General features: G+C 38.9%; 2 protein-coding genes across 2 annotated transcripts in view; one reads left to right on the top strand and one right to left on the bottom strand.

The window, feature by feature from the left end:
* Nucleotides 1-4,597, bottom strand: part of kmt2bb (lysine (K)-specific methyltransferase 2Bb) — a 40,218-nt gene extending 35,621 nt beyond the window's left edge. Inside the window, exon 1 of the mRNA XM_088326079.1 lies at nt 4,286-4,597. Coding sequence (XP_088182205.1) covers nt 4,286-4,597 — 312 coding nt within the window. The remainder of the gene's footprint in view (nt 1-4,285) is intronic.
* A 2,276-nt stretch (nt 4,598-6,873) lies between these two features.
* On the top strand, nt 6,874-9,859 carry psenen (presenilin enhancer, gamma-secretase subunit). The gene is made up of 4 exons (XM_088327885.1): nt 6,874-6,958; nt 7,165-7,244; nt 8,698-8,802; nt 9,615-9,859. The coding sequence occupies exons 2-4, from the start codon at nt 7,184-7,186 to the stop codon at nt 9,752-9,754; spliced, it is 306 nt and encodes a 101-aa protein (XP_088184011.1). The 5' UTR covers nt 6,874-6,958; nt 7,165-7,183; the 3' UTR covers nt 9,755-9,859.
* Nucleotides 9,860-20,890: the final 11,031 nt, after the last annotated feature.

Here is a 20,890-nt window from a genome sequence, read left to right as displayed (position 1 = left end):
ACTTCAGCCAATAGCGATCGATTTAACGGATGATTGACACATCTTTTTCGGCCAATTGCAGGGTTTGTTTTGGCCCTCTAGCCAATCCGAGGCTCCGAATAACTTCAGCCAATAGCGATCGATTTAACGGATGATTGACACATTGGTTAGCCAATGAAACGCCGGTATATAAATCCCAGCATACACCGCGGACTTGCTACGCCATTGCTAAACTCGGCCGATTGCAGGGTTTGTTTTGGCCATCTAGCCAATCCGAGGCTCCGAATAACTTCAGCCAATAGTGATCGATTCAAATGATGATTGACACATTGGTTAGCCAATGAAACGCCGGTATATAAATCCCAGCATACACCGCGGACTACTCCACGCTTGGGGTAAAATCGAGTCGGCGGCTGTTGAGTAAGTTGCGAGACCTTGAGAATTTAATATTGAGCCATATATAAGGCGCACTGTGTTATAAGGCGCATGGTCAGCTTTTGAAAAAAATTAAGACTTTTAGGTGCGCCTTATAGTGCGGAAAATACGGTAAGTCTCAAAATTTGCAACAAGGTTTTTTCTATAACCGTGCAGCTCTACTCCCTACTACAGTTTACAGTCAAAGAGTCACACCAACAGACCCGGTGTCAGCTGTACGTCACTAAGGAATCCTTTATATGGATGCTCAATAAACAATTTAGCTTCACTGTTGAGACACTTTATGATTAAAACCTAGAAAAAAACTGTACACAGCCGGAATTGCCAGTCAAGCACACAGAGCAGGAGGTCACAGCGCCATTCTGTCTAAACCGAAAGTAAATAATACAATATCCTTGTTTCCACTATTTTGTGACATAAAAAAAAAAATCTCTGCCTGCACCTTGTTTTGAAACCATTGTCTGAAAAATGATGGTCAAAATGAGCCTCAATAATCTCAAGTAAGCGAACCATAAATAGCTCTTTTCATGAGCACATATGGCTCGGAGATCAAATTAATTTTTTTTTGTATTTATTTATTCAGCCAGTATACACCATAAACATGATATATACAGGAAATCATTTTGACACGCTAACCTCTGGATGTGACGCGTCGCCTTCGATCGGCGCCGGGTTTTTAGACCCAACACAGGTGACCAAACCCCCCAATTCCAACCCTTAATGCCGAGCGCCAATGAGTACCAATGTTGTAAGTCTTGGGTATGACTCGGCCGAGGCTTGAACCAGCGACCTCCCAGTCTCTGAGCGAGCAAAAAAAAAAAGTGTTTTTTATGTGAGACCGATCTCGTCCTGCCCATGTTGTCTCTAATCCGGATCGTTTTGGTCACTGTTAGCAGACGGAAACGTCATTTTAGATTGCTAATATTGTCGCGCCGCACCAGAGAATATTATGATCGATCAAGCATTTATTTTTAACTAAATTGTCGCAGTTTCTGTTACAGAGTGAAAACACTTTATGAAAAGCTGAAGTCTGTGAAATCCTGCACTGTTACAGATAAGCAAAACTAAATCTACTGCATGTGGGGAAAGAACTATGAAAGATGCTGAAATAATTGTAAATAGCTTTATTTTACAGAATTTATCTTTGTTTTTATATTACATTTTAATCCTGGGAATAAATAGGTCCCGCGTTGTTTGTAAGGTTTAAATAAGGGGAATCGCAATCATTAATAAGATGAGTATTTGGCTGAGGTGGACATGTATGCATTTCATTGCATACAAACTCAACTACAGACTTATTCTTGTAAACTTATTTGGGCAGCCGATTAGAAAAGCATAAGTCTAACAAGTGATATCGAAAGAATGACAACTCAGTGTGAAACACCAAAATTAGATCAGTCTGGAGTGACGTTTCCCTCCAAGTACAGTGCTGCATTGTTTTTACTTTTGGTTGATGAGTTGTGAGAAGGAAAGAGGGAAAAAAACGAGTTGAGTTAAAGTTGAAGTTTGCTTCCAAGTACTTCATTGATTTAAGTTTTGGTTGTTGAGTAGTCGGCACGTAAGAGTACTGAGTCGACACTACAGTAGTCATTCGAGAAATCATTTCTCCAGAAGACATTTAAAGTTCCTGCTTGGCAGTGTTTGCTAAGACAATGCCGTCCTCCATATGATGCATTAAACAAATAGCCACTAGGTCCAATAAGCAATAATATTACACAGCTATTACAGAGATTGTAGTAGATCTGGAGTATTTAAAAAGTAAATATGGTTTTGGTAGGATAAAAACGTTATCAGCACAGCTAACTGCTGTGCAAGGCACAGGTGCTAGCCTTCCCATTTGTTGTGTTTGAAAGGATTATTATTGCTTAATGAGGAATATTGCAATTATCAATAAAAAAAAGCATTTGGCTGAGGTTGACGGGTATGCATTTCATTGTCACAAACTCAACCACAGACTTATCGGGTAGCTATTTCAAAAAATATAAGTCTAATTTAAGTGATATGTCAAAAGAATTGACAACTCTGTATGAAGTACCAAAACGAGATGAGTTTAGAGTGAAGTTACCATCCAAGTACTGCATTGATTTTACTCTTTAGTTGATGAGTTGAGTGCATGTAAGAATGTGAAGTCGACACTACAGTAGTTTCACTACTCAAGAAGACATGAAAAGTTCCTGCTTGACAGTGTTTGCTAAGAAAATGTCACCCCGCATTGCCACTAGGTGTAATAAGCAATGGTATCACACCGTAAGTACAGTTATCTTGCAAAAGGTATATAGGCGTTCCAGTAGAATTAAAAAACATTAGCAGCACGACTAACTTCTGTGCAGTGCCCGGGTTCTAGCCATCCCATTCTTTGTGTTAGTAAGGTTTATTATTGCTTAATAAGGGGAATGGGAACTATTAACGAGAGGAAAATTTGGCTGAAGTTGACAGATATGCATTTCATTGAATACGAGGTAAAACACAGATTTATGCTTGTAAACTTATTTGGACCGCTGATTAGAAAAGCATAAGTCTAATTTAAGTGATACATCAAAAGAATGACAAATTGGTACGAACCACCAAAACGAGATGGGTTTCAAATGAAGTTTCCCTCCAAGTAGTACATTTATTTTACTTTCTGGTTGACGGGTGATGTGTGCGTAAGAATACGGAATCAACACCACAGTAGTCATTCTACTTTAAATTTAATTTCTCATGAGACATAATAAATTCCTGCTTGGCAGCTTTTGCTAAAAAAAAGTTGCCCTCTGCCCCCATACAACACTTTAAACAGACTTATATTCCCACCAGGTGCAATGTTTAAACTGTATATACAGCAATTTTCTATGAATTATATGGTCTGTCTTACTTGAGTAAACACACCCCGCATTACGTTTATATGGTTTATTAAGGCTTGATAACGGAAATTGCAATCACTAATAAGGGAAGCATTTGGCTGAGGTTGACAGGTATGCTTTTTATTGAATATACACTCACCCACATATTTATTCTTCTAAACTAATTTGGGCAGCTGATTAGAAATGCATGAGTCTAATTTAATTGTTATATCAATAGAATGACAACTTGGTATGAAGCACCAAAACGGCTTAGAGTGATGTTTCCCTCCAAGCACTGCATTGATTTCACTTTTTGGTTGACGAGTTGTGTGCACGTAAGAATACGGAGTCGTCAGTACAGTAGTTTCATTACTCAAGAAGACATTTAAAAGTTCCTGTTTGGCAGTATTTGCTATTATTTTATCGCCCCAATAAAACGCATTAAACTAACTTAAATTGCCACTGGCTGCAATAAGCAATAGTATTACACAGTAACTACAGCGATTGTGCACGATCTGGAGTATTTAAAAAGTAAACAAGCGTTTAAGTAAGATTAAAAACGTTAGCAGCACAGCTAACTGTTGTCCGGGGCACGGGTGCTAGCCTTCCCGTTCTTTGTGTTCGCTACGATTAGCTGCCAGCTACTTTGGCCCGATAAGGAGCGGGCCACTGGAAGGCTAATTGCGTTCGCTGTTTACAAATCGGAGTACTCACTCGCGAGCTTTCATTAAATATTCATTGACGCGCAGGTAACATTCACAAACCGTGTCAAAGAAAAAGCATCCCAAGCGTGAATATTACCGTACTTCCGCCCATTTGCACTGTTAGAAACAGTGCGACTTAGTAAATGTCACGAAAATGCCCCGCTAACATAAGCTAGCATATGGGCGCTAAGGCATTAGCCTAGCTAGCGTAGGGATGTTGACATTTCTCCATGGCACCAATACACACCAATAGACAGCACTCATTCACAAACATGGAAGTGTAATTCAATATGTGAGAAAAAATAAAATAAGGATACTAACTGCTGAGTCTGTTTGGGACCTCACCTCTTCACTCCCACTAGAGCTGTAGCCAACCTGACCGAGCGTCTTGTGGCTCGCCTCTATTCCGAGTAAGCGTAAGTGAGACTGGTCTTCGTTTAGCGATACAAGCAGGTTGGCGGGCCTCGGCCCCCCGTAAGTCACATCGTCAGCTTCTAAGGCCGAGCGCCCGAGTTGCCAGCGCTTCTCGGAGCGTAAACGGCTACGAGAAGACCAAGGCCGACCGGGAAAACGACCTCTGGCCGTAGCGGTTCCACCCTGGCCTCCTCCTCCTCCGGCAGCCGCGGTTGCTGATCCGCATCCCGCTGCCGCCATCATTGCTTCGACAACAACACGCAGCGATGGCTAGCAGGCTCAAAAGACAAGAGGGAAGGAGTGTGATGGGAGGGAGGTGCCGCGATGCTTTGTGGGAAATGGAGTTTTACGAGTGGCTAAAACAGACTCCAAAGTCATTTGTATCGCACTTTTCGGATGCTGAAATGCAACTTCAAATGATGTAAAAAAAAACATTCAATGTGCATGAAGATAAAATAAGTGGATGAACTTGTCCCATCAAATTTCATTTTAGAGAAAAAAATTATTGAAAGTAAATAAATGATTTAATGAATGGATGAAAGAAAGAGACAAATAAATAAATGAATAAAGAAAGAAAGAAACAAACAGACAAACAAACAAACAAACAAACTAACTAACTAACTAACTAACTAAACAAATAAATAATATATATATATATATATATATATATATATATATATATATATATATATATATATATATATATATATATATATATATATATATGTAATACTATATATATATGTTAGAATATATATGTTACAATATATATGATACATGATACATTTTGTAGTGAGATACTGAGTTGCTCGACATGAATGAGGTTTATTATTAAAAAAAGTAAAAAAATTAAGTAGCTTTAACGTTCACTGTAGAAGGAAAAAATTACATGCAAATATAATTAAGTAGAATAATACATTTTCTTATTCAAATTATGAATTCATTTTCTGGATTAAATTATTGTTGGTAATATACTGATTAAAGGGATAACCACAAACCTGTCTTTTTTCATTTTCTCCTTTTAGACTTCCTTTTTTTTAACTTCTTTACAACATAATAATTCGTAACATAATGCATCAAAGCAAGTGAGCCGTTTGAGAGCCGTCTCACTTTAATGAGTTGAGCCGAAAAAGCCGGTTCTTTAAAAAGAGACGGACTTCCTTTCACTACACAACTACCAAGGAATGATGCATGATGGGAAATCCCCAGGCGGCAGACGCATGCGCACAGTAGCATCAAACCGCTCGCTTCGTTTGCAAAAAAAAAAAAAACGATACCAAGATCAAGACTATATATTTATTTACCATTTATTCTGATAGTATTTCATCTTTTTTCTCTTCAAAGTCTTTATTACATGTTCCACTCTGGACTGCCATGTTTAAACTCGTTGTATATAATGTGTTACAACGTTGATATCAATGACAATAAATTCGATTTTATTCTCAAAACAAAACAAAAAAACAAAAATAAACTATTTAAATAATATCATATTACTCGTTATGAACTTTTTATGTTCAATATGTAATACTGTACTACACAGTAGTGACTTGACTTCTATGCAAAAAAACAGGCTCTTTCTTCGGGAAAATGGATTTGCCTGTGCATTCCTAGATGGCGCTATTGTGTAAAAGCCCAAGAGTGCCTTAACTCGACGAATAAAAGTCAAGTCAAGTCATGTTTATTTATATAGTCCTTAACGAACATCCAATTAATTTAAAACGCCTTACAACGAACATTTGATTAATAAAAACAGCATCTTAAAATTAAAATTATTTATTAAACTTCATTTTCTCACGTTTTTCTTGATGTTTTGATTTTTTTTAATGTTCGGTATGGATGGAAGCCCAATAGTTCCTTAATTCAATTAAAAAACGAATATCGAATTAATAAAAACAGCCTTTTGAAATTAATAGCATTTAGTGATAAAGGTTTTATTATTACTACCCTTTGCCATGTTTTCTGGTTTTATTTTTTTTATGTTAGATACCTTAACACAGTACTACACAGTAGTGGCTTGACAGGGTTGGGTAGGGTTACTTTAACTGGATTACTTTCAATTACTTTTGGATTACTCCAATACCAAATATGCTAATAAAAGACAAAATAAACTAGAAATAAATAAAATTATGACTCACAACATGTGGTAAGCTTTCTTTCCTGGCTTTGATCTCTCTGATCACCGGCAAAACTAACATAAAATGCAACAGAAACAAAATGAAAATAAATCCAAACAGCTTGCCAACATCATTTTTGCCGTTCCATGTATTCTGTTACTCCCCAAGCCTGCACAAAATTTAGTAATTTTATTCATATTTAGTTTCTTTTGTCTTTTATTAGCATATTTGGTATTGGAGTAATCCAAAAGTAATTGAAAGTAATCCAGTTAAAGTAACCCTACCCAACCCTGTGACTTGACTCGTAAACAAAATCAGGCTTTCTTTTGGGAAAATTTGATTCGCCTCTGCGCTTCTAGGTGGCGCTATTGTGCATTAGGTTGCAGTGCGGGCAGAAAAATTTCGAAGAAGAATTTACGCCTGACTGAGGAAAGGAACGCGGAAGTTCGTTTTTCAGAATCAATTTAGGTACTCTTTCGGGAAAAGTCAGGTATGTTGTTCCAATGGCAATAAAATAGTTGTGGAATTTTTTAAAGGATGTATTGTGTTTTATTGTCAGAAATGAGTCAGAAGAACGCAGACTAAATGTTCAATAACTAGCTAGGCCCGGGCCAGACATTTTACAATCCGAACTGCAATGTCACTTTCTCACTACAGGATATCTTTTTAATTCTATTACGCACTTATTTTTCTCAGGAGAGTCTGCACTGCAACTATGAATCTGGAAAGGCTTCCAAATGAGGAGAAACTTGGCTTGTGCAGAAAATATTACCTAGGTGAGCGCAAACACTCTGAAATAAAGTGTGTCTCTGTAAATAGATGTTAAAGGTGTAGGTGGCGATAATGTATGACTTTCTATTCTGTTAGTTTGCACCAGGAATCGACAAACAATATGTACTCCCAGAAAAGATAATTGGTAGTGTAATTGTTTTGCCATAAATTCATTTAAATCAAAGCTCTAAAGTAACGTTTATTTGTATAGCCCTTAGATACAATAAAGGTTAAATGGTCTGCATTTATAGAGCACTTTTAAAGTCACTGAACCTCCCAACGCGCTTTACAATATGCTACACACAATGATAGCAATAAGTCACAAAGGTCTGTACTGACTACTATTACACTACCCCCTGATCCAACTTCAGGGCACGGAAAGAAATTCTAAAACCCCAGCATGAGGAGCATGAGCAGACAGGACATACATCATCCCCCTTCAAGGATGACCAGGCTCCACTAGATGGAGCAAGGGTATCAACAGACAATACACAGACATCATCAACATGAAATATAGGTTATAACAGTGTCCAGTTGATAGCTTTCTGAGGTCAACATTATTCATAAGCCATTGAATGTAAGTGTGTGTTAAGTCTGGATTCAAACACCTTCCGCTAAGGTAGCAGATTGAATCTCGTATAGCACAGCCTTTCACAGCACCGGGACCAGAATGGAGAATGCTCTCGAACTTGTTTCTTCTTGGCTCTTCGGATCACTAGTAGACCAGCATTTTCCAAGCAAAGGTCCTGAGCAGGAACATAGGGGGAATTAAATCTACGCCGCGTGGTATCAAGGCAGAAACTTCAATTTTAAATGGGTGTGTGAGATGTTTTTGTAAAAAGATGACCCCCGCTTAAGGGATTCAAAAGACCCTTATTTTTTCCAGTTTGGCATTGAACGTGGAGTGTTCCTCCCCACAATCATGCCCAAATGGAAGACACCTTTGAACCAGCAGATTTCTTCTTGGCGCTTTGAATCAATAGTAGACCAGTGTTTTCCAAGCAAATGCTCTGACCAGAAATACAGAGAGAAATTAAATCAGAAAAATATTAGGGGGCAAGTCCATGCTAAATTTTGAATAAGTCCAACAGAATCTTCAAATCACATTTTAACTCCTGTGCAATATTTAGCAGTTATCCTTCTTTGCCCAAAGTTGCAAAATTCTGTATTCTAGGGTGTGTTGTATTTACAATGACCTGGGATTCAACTTCACTCGTCTCGCTGATGACTTGTCTACCACTTATCCACACAATCCCATTAATATTAAAGATAGATCATTGCACAGTTTTGAACATTTTACAGGAGCAAATATTGTACGGTATCTTGACAAGTTATTAAGGTCACCATCGGTGCAAAACGTCAGAGTAGTGGGATAGAGTGTTCAGATGTTAGAAAGAGGATCCATATACACAGTACAAATTCTCTTTGCATGATTCATATCTTTTTTTTTTCCCTCAGGTGGATTTGCTTTTCTGCCTTTCCTCTGGCTTGTCAATGTTGTTTGGTTTTTCAGAGAAGCTTTCGTAAAACCAGCCTACACTGAACAACTGCAGATAAAAACATGTGAGTACCAGCTTTCCATGTATTCTTGATGTTTTGAATTTAAACACAAAACATAATAAATGTACCTGCTTAATATTTGTTATCGGAAATCACAAATTAAAAACAGTGATTTTAATTGTTATCTCATAGGGGATCTGACTCGATAGACCGTGCATTAAATAAAGAAAAAATAATAAGTCAACACGCCTGCTGTGGTGGCTTTGATTTGCCATTTCCTTCCTTTTTTCCTCATGATTAATGGCAGCTGGCATTAGTTCTTATGGCGTTGTCATGTAAAGCAACATCAACTCCCATGCAGCGCAGCGCGCTCAATAGGACAGGTAAAGAGACCAAGATGCCGAGTACAGGAGAAATCGGAAAATTGTCTTTGAAAGTGCTTGAATTTGGCCATTGCATTATTATTACAACTTAGACCAATTTTCTAAGCACTCACTACATTGTAATTTCTTTTGGCCTATTTATAGTCTTTTCTCTTTTTTTCTCTATATAGTCTATATTTTATGTTTTACCCTGGAGTGCCATGTCTATTTTCGTTGCATACAATGTTTCACAACGTCGATATCAATGTTAATCAAGACAATTTTATTCTATTCTCATCTTCTGTTAACTGCACAATCCTTTTTGTTATAATGCTGCATTTTCTGTCCCTTATCCCATGCAAAGACCGCAACAGTTGGCTGTTTAGGCCTGTTCTAATGTTTTGCCACTGCTTTTGTTAAATATCTGTTGCATCTTAAAGTGTAGCACTGCATCACATTATGTCAACTGACATTGGTATGTTTTTTTTGTTTTGATTTTTTTCATTTGCCTAGATGTGAAGCGGTCAGCAGTGGGATTGCTGTTTTGGGTTGCAGTTCTCACCACTTGGATCTCTATTTACCAGCACTACAGAGCCCAGTGGGGGGAGGTTGGGGACAATATCTCCTTCACAATCCCACTGGGCATCCCTTAAACACAGTTTTGTTCTGCATTTTGGCTAAATGTGTTGACCAAATAAGTAATGTATGTTTTTTTTAGTGAATTTTGAAAATAAATGAGGATAGGACTATTCACATAAGCACGGCGGCGCAGTGGTTACCGCTTGTGCGGCACAGTTCATGTCATGGGAACTTGTCGTGGGTTCAAATCCAGCTTCAGACTTCCTGTGCGGAGTTTGTATGTTCTCCCCGTGCTTGCGTGGGTTTCCTCCGGGCACTCCGGTTTCCTCCCACGTTCCAAAAACATAATTTTTGGTGAATTGGCCGGTCCAAATTGTCCCTAGGTGTGAATGAGCGAATGTGTTGTCTGTCCCTGTGTGCCCTGCGATTGGCTGGCAACCAGTTCAGGGTGTCCCCTGCCCACTGCCCGGAGATGGCTGGGATGGGCTCCAGCCCCCCCGCGACCCTAATGAGGATAAGCGGTACGGCTAATGAGATGAGGACTATTCACATGTTCTGTATTTGCTATATTGTGCCAGACTGTTTAATAAATAAATACATTAAAAAACACAGACAATGATTATTTTAGTTTTTGAGTTTTGCCGTCAGAAATTAACTTAAGTAGGATAGAGGCTGGAGTTTGTTTTTTTTTTTATATATACATTATTATTTGTTTATAATTTTGCCATTTGGACTGACTTTGACAGATAAATGGCATGCTTAAATACAGGGTCACCTAAGGTCTTAAAAACATAAAGTAACAAAGGTGTGGAACGTTTTTCGTAAAAACTGTTTTCATTTTCTTTGACTTTACCGATTCCTGACCGATAAATGCAATCTATCGTTCGAAAAATCCAGATTTCCGCATCTTTGAAAATGAGCCTTACTTAGGAGTTTTTTGTACAGTCAAGTCTCTAACACGTTGTCACTACCTCTTCCAAAAAATAACTGATTTAGTAACTGCATTTTCTATTGTAAAAGTAACTAATCACAAGGGAAAGTAACTATTTCGGCGATTTTGATATTAAGTTGTTGTATGGCATAGAAATGGAAATTTCCTGAGAAAATACCAAACACAGCGGTGACGTCTATGGACGGGAATTTATAGCAGAGATGGGAATTTCGTCTATTTTTAGAGAACTGGCTTTTTCGGCTCGGCTCACTAAAAAGAGCGTCTCTATGAGAGTCGTTGCAGTCGCATCCACGAACATCAATAGCACTGGTGGCTCTCATAAAGTAAATACTATATTCGTAAATGTTATCTAACTATATTGTAATCGCTATTTTGAATGGTGACATGATCCAAAAATAAGTGACGTAAACAACTTAGAGGAGAGTGGAAATCCAGGCCGCTAAAAACAGCATCAGGTTTGCGGGGCAAACCGCCATTGGCGTTCTGCAGCCAAAATAATGCTCCGCTTTTCACCGTCAGTAACGGTAACGACAGAAAAAATAATTAGTTAGCCCTACCCTGTTACCGGAAAAGTAAGGCTTTTAAGTAACGGTGTTATTTATAACGGCGTTATTCCCAACACTGCTCATTTGTGTGGTATGCTGTGGGCACACTATTTGGAGTGCAGTGGAGGTCCCCTCAAGTCTGGACAATTATTGGCGCCTGTTGTGAAACCTGATACCCTAATCCCCTTAAAATGCACCCTCACTTCCCCATTATCCTTCATGAGTCATAACATGAGAGTCAGTTCCATATTTAGACAGTGCCGTCAAAACAGGTCTACAGGTTCCAGATCAGAAGGACATAATGTATTCGTCTGACTAAATCTACCAGTAAAATATGTGATTTGTAGAGGAGACATGCTTGATGCTTCAAGGAAATTTATCTAGGACCTTTAAATCTAAAAAGAGTGTTTCAGTAGTGCAGTGGTTGGCACATTCGCCTAACACGCGAGCGGTCACCTGTTTGATACGGGGTCGAAACATTTGTTGGCCTGGAGAGCAATGGTTCCCACCAGGCTGTACTTGCCCAAGACAACCAGAGTAAATGGTACCCACACGACCCTAGCGGTTAGGGATCCAACCATCCACCCACCCAAATCTAAAAGGAGATGAAGTAGGTCCTTTTATGGAAGTGTATCATAAAAGACTGGAGTACAGTGACACAGAACTCGATGGTGCTCGCCTGTCTTCATATTTCAAAACTATCATCAGAGGAGGGTAGAGTAGCGAAAGAATTTAACCCAGATAAAAGTACTGTTACTTCAGAATAAAATAACTCAAGTAGAAATAAAAAGTAGTCATCCAAATTATGACTTGAGTACAGTAAATAAGAACTGAGTAACTGTAGTAACGTCTTTTTTATTGATTTTCTTTGAAAAAAAAAAAACATTCAATCTGTCATAGTTACTGATGTGATCCACCTGTGCCCGCTCATTTAGCGCCAACTGCCGCAGGTTCTGATTGGCTCTCTGTCACTATTTGAACTCAGTCCTGTCAGTCCCCTGTTGTCAGTCTGTCTGCGAACCTCAGTGTATACTAGGCAAGCCTTTTTTGACCTTGACTCACACCTGTCCCGTTTTTGCTCCCGTCTGTCTCCGGCTACAACCTGTTTGGATCATGACTACGTCTACTCTCCCGTTCTGGCTTAGGACTCGTTTCCGACCCCAACTATGCTTTTCTCTCCTTGTCCCGGCTACCGACCAGTTTTTCCGTCTCTGACACCGCCATGGCTTGCCACAGAGGATCCACTTCCGTGTTCGGATCACAGTCTGAATCCAAGCGCGACTTGCTTCCTGCGTCCAGCGAACACCGGATCGTGGGCGCAGCCCTTCCTTTTTCTCTCAATAAAACTTGTGGTAAAAGTCACGCAATTAGGTCCTGTTTACGTTCCGGTCCTGACACAATCAGATCATACAATAATCAAAGTCCATCCAAAGTCTCACATTTGTGTACTCAGTTTGTTAGGGTGAACCCACAGAGGATATATACACACACACACACATATACACACACACATATATATATATATATATATATATATATATATCTCATCTCATCTCATCAGCTGCACCGCTTATCCTCAGTAGGGTCGCGGGGATGCTGGAGCCCATCCCAGTAATCATCGGGCAGTGGGCAGGGGACATATATATATATAAAACCATTTCCGTTGGTGTGTCTTGGGCAAGTAGAGCCTAGTGGTGCCCCACCCTCTCCAGTCCAACATATGTTTCCACCCTTTCTCAAACCGGGGACCTTTCGCTACAGCTCTAGACAATGCACATACAATACAGAAACAAGGTCTCTGACAAAATAAATGCACCTTAGCAGAGTAAGTAACGGCCTCAATGTAGCGGAATAAGAGTACAGTTTCTTCTTCACAATTCTACTCAAGTAAAAGTCAAACGTATAGGGATTTAAAAATGCTCCTAGAAGTACAAAATGCCCCAAAACATACTCAAGTAAATGTGACTTGTTATTACTCACCTCTGAGAAGGATATAATGAATTCCCCCGACTCAATCTGTCAGTAAATTATGTACTCTTCAGACGAGAGACATGAATCTTGGACCTATAAATCTAATAGGAGATGAAGTAGTTCCTTCTATGGAGATGTATCGTTGAAGACTGGAGTACAGTGACACAAAACACAATGTTGTTGGCCTGTGTTCATATTTTAAAATATCCTATCATGAATTGTCATTTGAGATTATTCGCTGTCAGACTGTAAAATTGAGGTGCTTAGAAGCTGACGTGCAACCACATCATTGTCAGAGGGAGAGAAGATCCAAACTGGTTTAAATATATATGACATCGCTGACATCGTGGTGGAAATGAACACCAAAAGATCCACAAAACAATTTGTCTACTGAAGGACACATTACAACAGCGCCTTTCAAGCATTAGAGATTGATGGTAGGTATTAAAGTACACTGCCGTGAAAATAATATTTCCCCCTTCCTGATTTCCGTGTTTTTTTTCCATATTTATCTCTCACAAAGATTTTAGATAATCAAAGACTTTTTAAATCACAGAGACAACCCAAGGAAATACAAAATGCAGTTTTGAAATCTTTCTGGCCCTATGTGAAAAAGTAATTGCCCCTTTAACCTAATAGCAAGTTAGGCCACCTTTGGTTTGATGCCAGTTTTAGCTTATTGTCTTAACTCATCTTGAGTTTATCTTATTTTTCTCTTTTTAATATTGGTTATATTCTTGTATGTATACGTGTATATAATTTCATCGTTTCTATTTTTACGCTGGCAACTGTGTGGACAGCTGAGTAGGAGTTTCATCGTGCAGGGAAACGTGGTTCTTTACTGTGCATATGACAATAAACACTTTGAATTTGAATTTAAGGTCACATTACATAATATCATCCATCTTTTATCTGCACCTCTTATCCTCAGTAGGGTCGCGGGGGTGATGGAGCCCATCCCAGCTATTTTCCGGCAGTGGGCAGGGGACACCCTGAACTGGTTGCCAGCCAGTCGCAGGACACACAGAGATAGACAACTTAGTTGCTCATTCACACCTATGGACAATTTGAACCGGCATAATAACCTGACATGCATGTTTTTGGGAATGAGGGAGTAAACCGAAGTGCCCGGAGGAAACCCACGCAGACACGGGGAGAACATGCAAACTCCACATGGGGAAGCTGCAGTCGCTGGATTTGAACCCTGAACCTCTGCACCGTGGGGCTGCGCGCTAACCACCCATCCGCTGTGCCGCTTACCACATAATCTCAATTGGATTTAAATCCGGACTTTGACTTGGCCACTTCAGAACCTTCATTTTGTCTTTTTGAGCCACTCAGTGGTAGAATTCTTGATGTGTTTCAGATTGTTGTTCTGCTGATCAGAAGCACTTGAGTTTGAGGGGACGAACTTGTCACAGTTGCCATGGCGCCCAATTGACCCCGCCCGTGTGGCGCCAGCTGCGGCTTGTTGACAGATTGGCTTCCCTTCCGTTTAAGCTCAGTACTCTCACTCACCCTTTGTCAGTCCGTCAATGAACCTCTGCCCGCAAGACGTGGGTTTTGACTTTGTCCGGTTTCCTGCCTGTGTTTCCTGTCTGGTATCGTTCCTGCCTATGTTTGTCCTGTTTATGATTGATCTCCAGTTTCGTTCCTGTCTAGTTTGTGCTGTTTAATTTCGATATCCTGTTTTGATATCAATCTTGTCTGTCCCGTCCTGTCCAGTATCGACCCCAGCTGTCCAATATCTGCTCGGGGAATTGGTATCAATCTCGTCGGCTTCTGGGTTCCTGTAATTCCACGCCAGGCTGCTGCCTAACGTGTATGACTGCCCCATTTCCCGTAAAATAAAATTTTGTGTGAGAAACATCACGCATTTGGGTTCTCCTCCTGTTCCGGATTCATGACAGAACTGATGGCTGGACGTTCTCTTTCAGAATTCTATGGTAAACTCCATAAATCATTTTTCAGTCAACTACAGCAAAAATGGTACATGTATTTTTGACTAGTTTTATTATTTATATCTATATTGTGTTTTTTAATAATCACGTATTTTTTACCACAGTGGCTCTGGATGCTTCTATCCAGACTCAGTCCGCTGCTTCCTCAGGTCCCCCAAGAACTGGAATAGTCAGCCCCTCACACGTTTTCATTTTCTTCCTACAAACTTTCCACTTTGGGTGCCTTGATACAGCACTCTGTGAACAGCATTTTCAAACAAGAAAATTTAACCTTAAACTATGATTTTTTTTACTACTTTAACTACATTTCCCATTTTTTTAGTCACAAGGTGACCAAGCCCCTCAATTCCAACCCCCAAAGCCAAGTCTGTATCGGGAAAACCAAACCTAACAGGATTAAAGGTATTTGTCTTGGTTGCACTAACTGGTCTAGTATGGATTTGTGGTCTACCAAGGCAAGATGACTTTCACAGCTACAGAAAGGATAGGGCATCGGAGAAACAAGCTGTTCATCAACAGAGAGTCTGTCCTAAAGCACCCACCTGTTCTTTGACAGGTGTTTTACAACAGCCTCCTTGACACTCTGATGAAAAAAGGAATGACAGCAACTGGAACCAAAGGTTCAACGAATCATGGACGGAGAGCTATTCCAAAAAAAGAGGGTCTGCAGAATTTGTGGTGAGACAAAGTACACTTGAACTTCCTGTCATAAAATGGTTGGACAACAAGCCAGTGGTCACGGCATCATCTTCTTAAGGGTTTAAACCTCAGGACACTCGCAGAAGATAGTCCAAAATAGAGAAAGGATTTGTCCAAGGGTCAATGCCACTGGCAATTCCGCAGTAAAACACCAACATGGGTGGTGTGGACTTGGTCAATCAAATGGTGTGCTTCTGCAGGATATTCTAGCGCACTAAAAATGGGCAGTGCGTGCAGTTTTCCACTTTTCTTACCTGGTAATCACCGACTCATGGTTCAGTATAAGAGTGACTGCCAGTGCCTGGAAAGAAACAACACAAACTCCTTGACTACAAATTGCTCCATGGTGAAGGGTTAATTGCTTGAGCCCAGCCAGATGCAGCTCTGAGGCACAATGGTTCTGTGCATCTTCTAGAGATGGTGAATGAACACACATGCATCAAAGTGTCGCCATTCCGTCTGTAACAGTAAAACACATGTTATGTGCTCCAAGTGTAACATATTTTATTGTATTTCTGAGAAAGGGAATTGGTTTTTGAAGCACCATACTAAATAAGTATAAACAAAAGTAAAACAATCACGGACAGTTATGTCTGTGTTGAACACTTTGTCGGACTCACTGTGAAGTTCTGTTTCCCCTGTATTAGGTCCTGAAAACGAAAATAAAAAAGATAAAAAATGTCTTATGCACGATCTCAATTACTTCACATAGGGGAATTTCAAAATAAATGTGACAGGGCATCATTTTTTTCCCTTGTAATCAGGAGGATAAGGCTGTATTATTATGACCTAGGCCAGTCTCTAAACCAGGCATGACTAAAGTCCGGCCCGCGGGCCCATGGGCCAGTTACGGCGTGTGATCAATTTTTTACCGTCCAGACAAATCTGTCATAAAATGATTAATATGTGGCCCGCCAGTAATGTTGACCATGCGCATAAAATAAAGTTGTCCCAAAAAAAAAATCACCATAACATCAGGCAATGGCAGTACCCCTTTGGCCACCTTGCCTTTGCCTTAGCTCACCTTATTTACGCCATGGCGACTGTAAATTTAAAAAAAAAGTTGACTGTGAGGGTTGCTGCTTCCAGGACAAGCAGAAATTTTAGTATTTTTTCACTGATATCCGAAACAACTGCATCTGCCTAATTTGCCAAGAGACTGTGGTTGTTTTTAAAGAATATAACTGCTGGACAAAACATGCGTACTACAAAAAGCTAACTGGGAACAAATGCTGTGAAAAGGTGAAGCAACTGAAAGCTATTTTAACAATAAAAATGCTACAAAGGTGAGCTACGAGGTCGTGACGCTAAGCAGCGCAAACCTTTCGCGGCGGGTGAATTAATTAAAAACTGTTGAAAGAATGCTAGGCTGAAAAGTCACCCCTCACACGTTTTCAGCTTACTAAATCTGACCCACTTTCTGGAAAGTTTGGGTAGCCCTGCTCTAAGCTACATTGTAAATATTTTTTTTCTGCCTTTCACCATGATAGTCTTATATCTTTTTTTCTCTTCAGAGTTCTTATTACATGTTTACGTTGCATACAATGTTCCTCAACATTGATATCAATGACAATAAAGTCAATTCAATTCATTTAACATTTTGTAACATCCGTTACCAATGATGAGTTGTCCAAAATGTCAGTCGCCTAAATACATTAAAACTCCATAAGCCAGTTTTAAATTCTAATAATAAGGTGGGATTTTTAATAATTATCAAAGAATGTTTTGACTTGCTACATTGACCTAATTGAATAGGCAAACTTACTGGCAGCTCTCATGTAGTGGCATGCGTTTGAAGCGCCCTTGCTGTCTGTCACTGTCTCTCTTTGTCTTATTAGTCACAACAGATTCCCAACTTATTTTTAGACAAGGCCATTTGTTAAAGCAACATACAGCGCACGTTTGATGACTTAGCCATAGCTGTCGATGACAACAGTGTCATTATCTACCTTTTAAAGTAGGGTTGGGCAACTATTTTGGGTTGGGGGCCGCATTGGGTTAAAACATTTGGCCAAAGGGGCCCATCTTGGAGCCCTATCCAATTTATTTTTTTATTTTTAATATACATGTAGACATCTACATGTTATATTTCTGTATAAACAGATTAGTTTCATGAAAAAATATCCACAATAGTAATTTTGGAGTATCATCACAGTTGTATATTAGCAGTATTTCTGTGTAGTATTTTTAGATTACAGTGTTACTGTAGTGTTATTTTTAAAGTATTTCTGTAGAAGTATGTCCACAGTAGTATTTAGTTGTATTCTGTAATATTACTGAAGTTGTATTTTTGTTGTATTTCTGTTTTGTTCTTGTAGTATGTTTGTTGTCTTTACAAAGTAGTATTTTTGGAGTATCACTTTAGATATATTTTGGGGTATTTTCGTAGTGCTCTTTTGTATTATTGCTGTTGTTTTTTTGTAGTATTTTTGTAATATTTCCACAGGAGTATTGTAGTTGTATTACTGTCGTATTATATCTGTAGTAGTATTTTTGTATTATACTATTACTGTAGTGATATTTTATAGTTTTTCTGTTGAATTATTTTCATAGTAATTTTTTTTCTTAGTATTTCCTTCATATTTTTGTATTATTTTTGATGTAATATTTCTGTTGTAGTGTTTTTGTGTATTATTAGATTATTAAAAGTAATTTTGTTGTGTTAATACATAGATATTTTATCTTCAAAAAGAAATCGAAATACTATATTAGGTCCCTGTTTTTAACAACAAATTTGATATATAGTTTTGTAGTAATACAGTAATTTTTTTAGTACTCTACATGTATTTACACACAAAGAGACAATGGGCAGAAGGTTGACATCAAGCTTTTTTTATTGTCTATTATATATTCATATATATTGTCATTATATTTTGACCATTTACGTTCGGAGGGCCTGATTAAAAAGCCTGCCGAGCCACATGGGGCCCGCGGGCTGTAGTTTGCTCACCCGTTTCAAACAACAGATAGAGACAATCTAAATACGTAACAATCCCGTGAATATTCGACGAAGCCTATGACAGCTGGTCAGGTCCCAAAACAAACTGTCCTGGTGCACGAAAAAGATCCCAAGGGTACGCGTGCCTGCGATATAACAGAAGCAAGGTGTCCCCATGAATTCTCGACCCATTATGCAACTCCGGTCAGTGTTGGGGAGTCACGGAATACATGTAACGGCGTTACGTAATGAGGACACTGAACAAATGTATGGTATTTTCCGGACTCGAAGTCACTTGAAGTATAAGTCGCACCAGCCAAAAAATGCATCATTAAGAGTGCAACAACATGTATAAGTTGCACTCAGAGTATAATTTGCATTTTGGAGGAAATTTATTTGATAAAATCCAACAGCAAAAACATAGATGTCATCTTGAAAGGCAGTTTACAATAAAAATGAATGGAGAACACAGTATACTATCATTACACTTACGTGCATTTCTTAGAAACGCACGTCGGTTTGGATGTAACATATTAAGATGTATTCAGATAACTCTAGCATGAAGAACATGCTTACCTAACTATCACCTTCATTCCAAATCATGAAAACCAACAAAGCATTCATCCTCGGTGTCACTTTTACCAGTAAACAACTTCTCCAACTCGGGAGGAAGACCATAAGCCGATTCGTCGTTACGGTTTTACGTAGCAGTCACGGTTGAAACCATCAACACAGGCCTAGAGCTCCCTCTTGTGGTTTAGTGTGAAAATAACACGTGAAGTAATATCCAGTACCGGTTATAAAAATGTAAAGCTCAATGATATAATAATGTGTTGATAATATCACATGTAAGTCTCACCGAAGTATAAGTTGCACCCCAGGCCAAAGTATAAAAAAACTGCGACTTATAGTACAAAACAAACGGTAAATGTATTCCCTTAATCAAAGAAAAATAATGTAGTCTAATGGCATATATATTAAGTTGAAATAAGGATTACTTTGCAGGATTACAATTTTATATAATTCCGTATACAAAATGGGCCAATAGACTAATTGTGTATATCATAATTTCAAATACTGTAATGCCCCTTGCACAGATTGTACGGACAGCAAACTTATCCAGCACTGCATGTTTGTCAAAATGTGTTGCAGGTAAAATAACTTCTCTTAGTGTCTGTATTTTATGTGTCCTTCAATGTAGCACTCATTTTCAGTTTCGTGAGGGCAGCGCAGTTGCTGGCTAGTGATGCATTCAGGGACATTTAGTAAATATAAATGTCTTTTTTAAATTTTGCAGTTAATTGGAGTTCAAAATAACTATACAATCACTGTATTGTTATATTAAGATAATGTTTTACTTTGCCTAGTAAATCTGAATATTGTCAAGAGGTTTGGCATCCTCACTTCAATCAAGTAAAATTTGAACCTGGTCAAGTCAAGTCAACTATTTTTTTATTTGTATTGCCCTTGATCACAGAAAATCTCAAAGGGCTGCACAGACACCGTTATAAAACCCACTCCCAATTTTTGTATACCGCTATGTCCAAATCCTGCGCCAGTATTTACAAAACTGAACCATGGTGCCCGCAAAATCTCACGTCACTTACAATATTTGGAAACCAATGGCCAAAGAAAACCATGTTTAAAGAAATAAACCAACTTAGGGTGGGCAAAAAAAAAACATGTAGAATGTAAAACATTCATTTTTGGGGCGGCAGTAGCTCAGGAGGTAGAGCGCTCGTCTTGGGATCAAGGGATCCCAGTTCGAATCCCGGCTCGTCCGTGTTACATGTCAAAGTGTCCTTGGGTAAGACACTGAACCCCTAATACCTCCAATAAGCAGGTTAGCGCCTTACATGGGAAATGTGAAGCACACTGTAAAGCGCTTTGGGAAGTCATTGACTTGAAAAGAGCTATATAAATGCAGATCATTTCATTTCAATACAATTGTACAGAAATAGTAAAAACTCATAAAATAGGATTAAATCGTATTAAGTGACAGCATGACTATTGCGCTACCTTAATGCATTTGTCGACAGCCCAGAGTTTGTTGGAAATTTTTAAAGTGAACACTATGTTGAAAACAATTCGGGGTTTTAATGTTCTTTTAAAGTGAACTATAGTATTTCTTGTCTGTCATATGG

The sequence above is a fragment of the Urocampus carinirostris genome, chromosome 2 (assembly GCF_059441175.1).
Source record: "Urocampus carinirostris isolate Australia breed hairy pipefish chromosome 2, RoL_Ucar_1.0, whole genome shotgun sequence".
Lineage (NCBI taxonomy): Eukaryota > Metazoa > Chordata > Actinopteri > Syngnathiformes > Syngnathidae > Urocampus > Urocampus carinirostris.
Note: the sequence above shows the minus strand (reverse complement) of the source record. Positions and strands in the feature narration are given on the sequence as shown.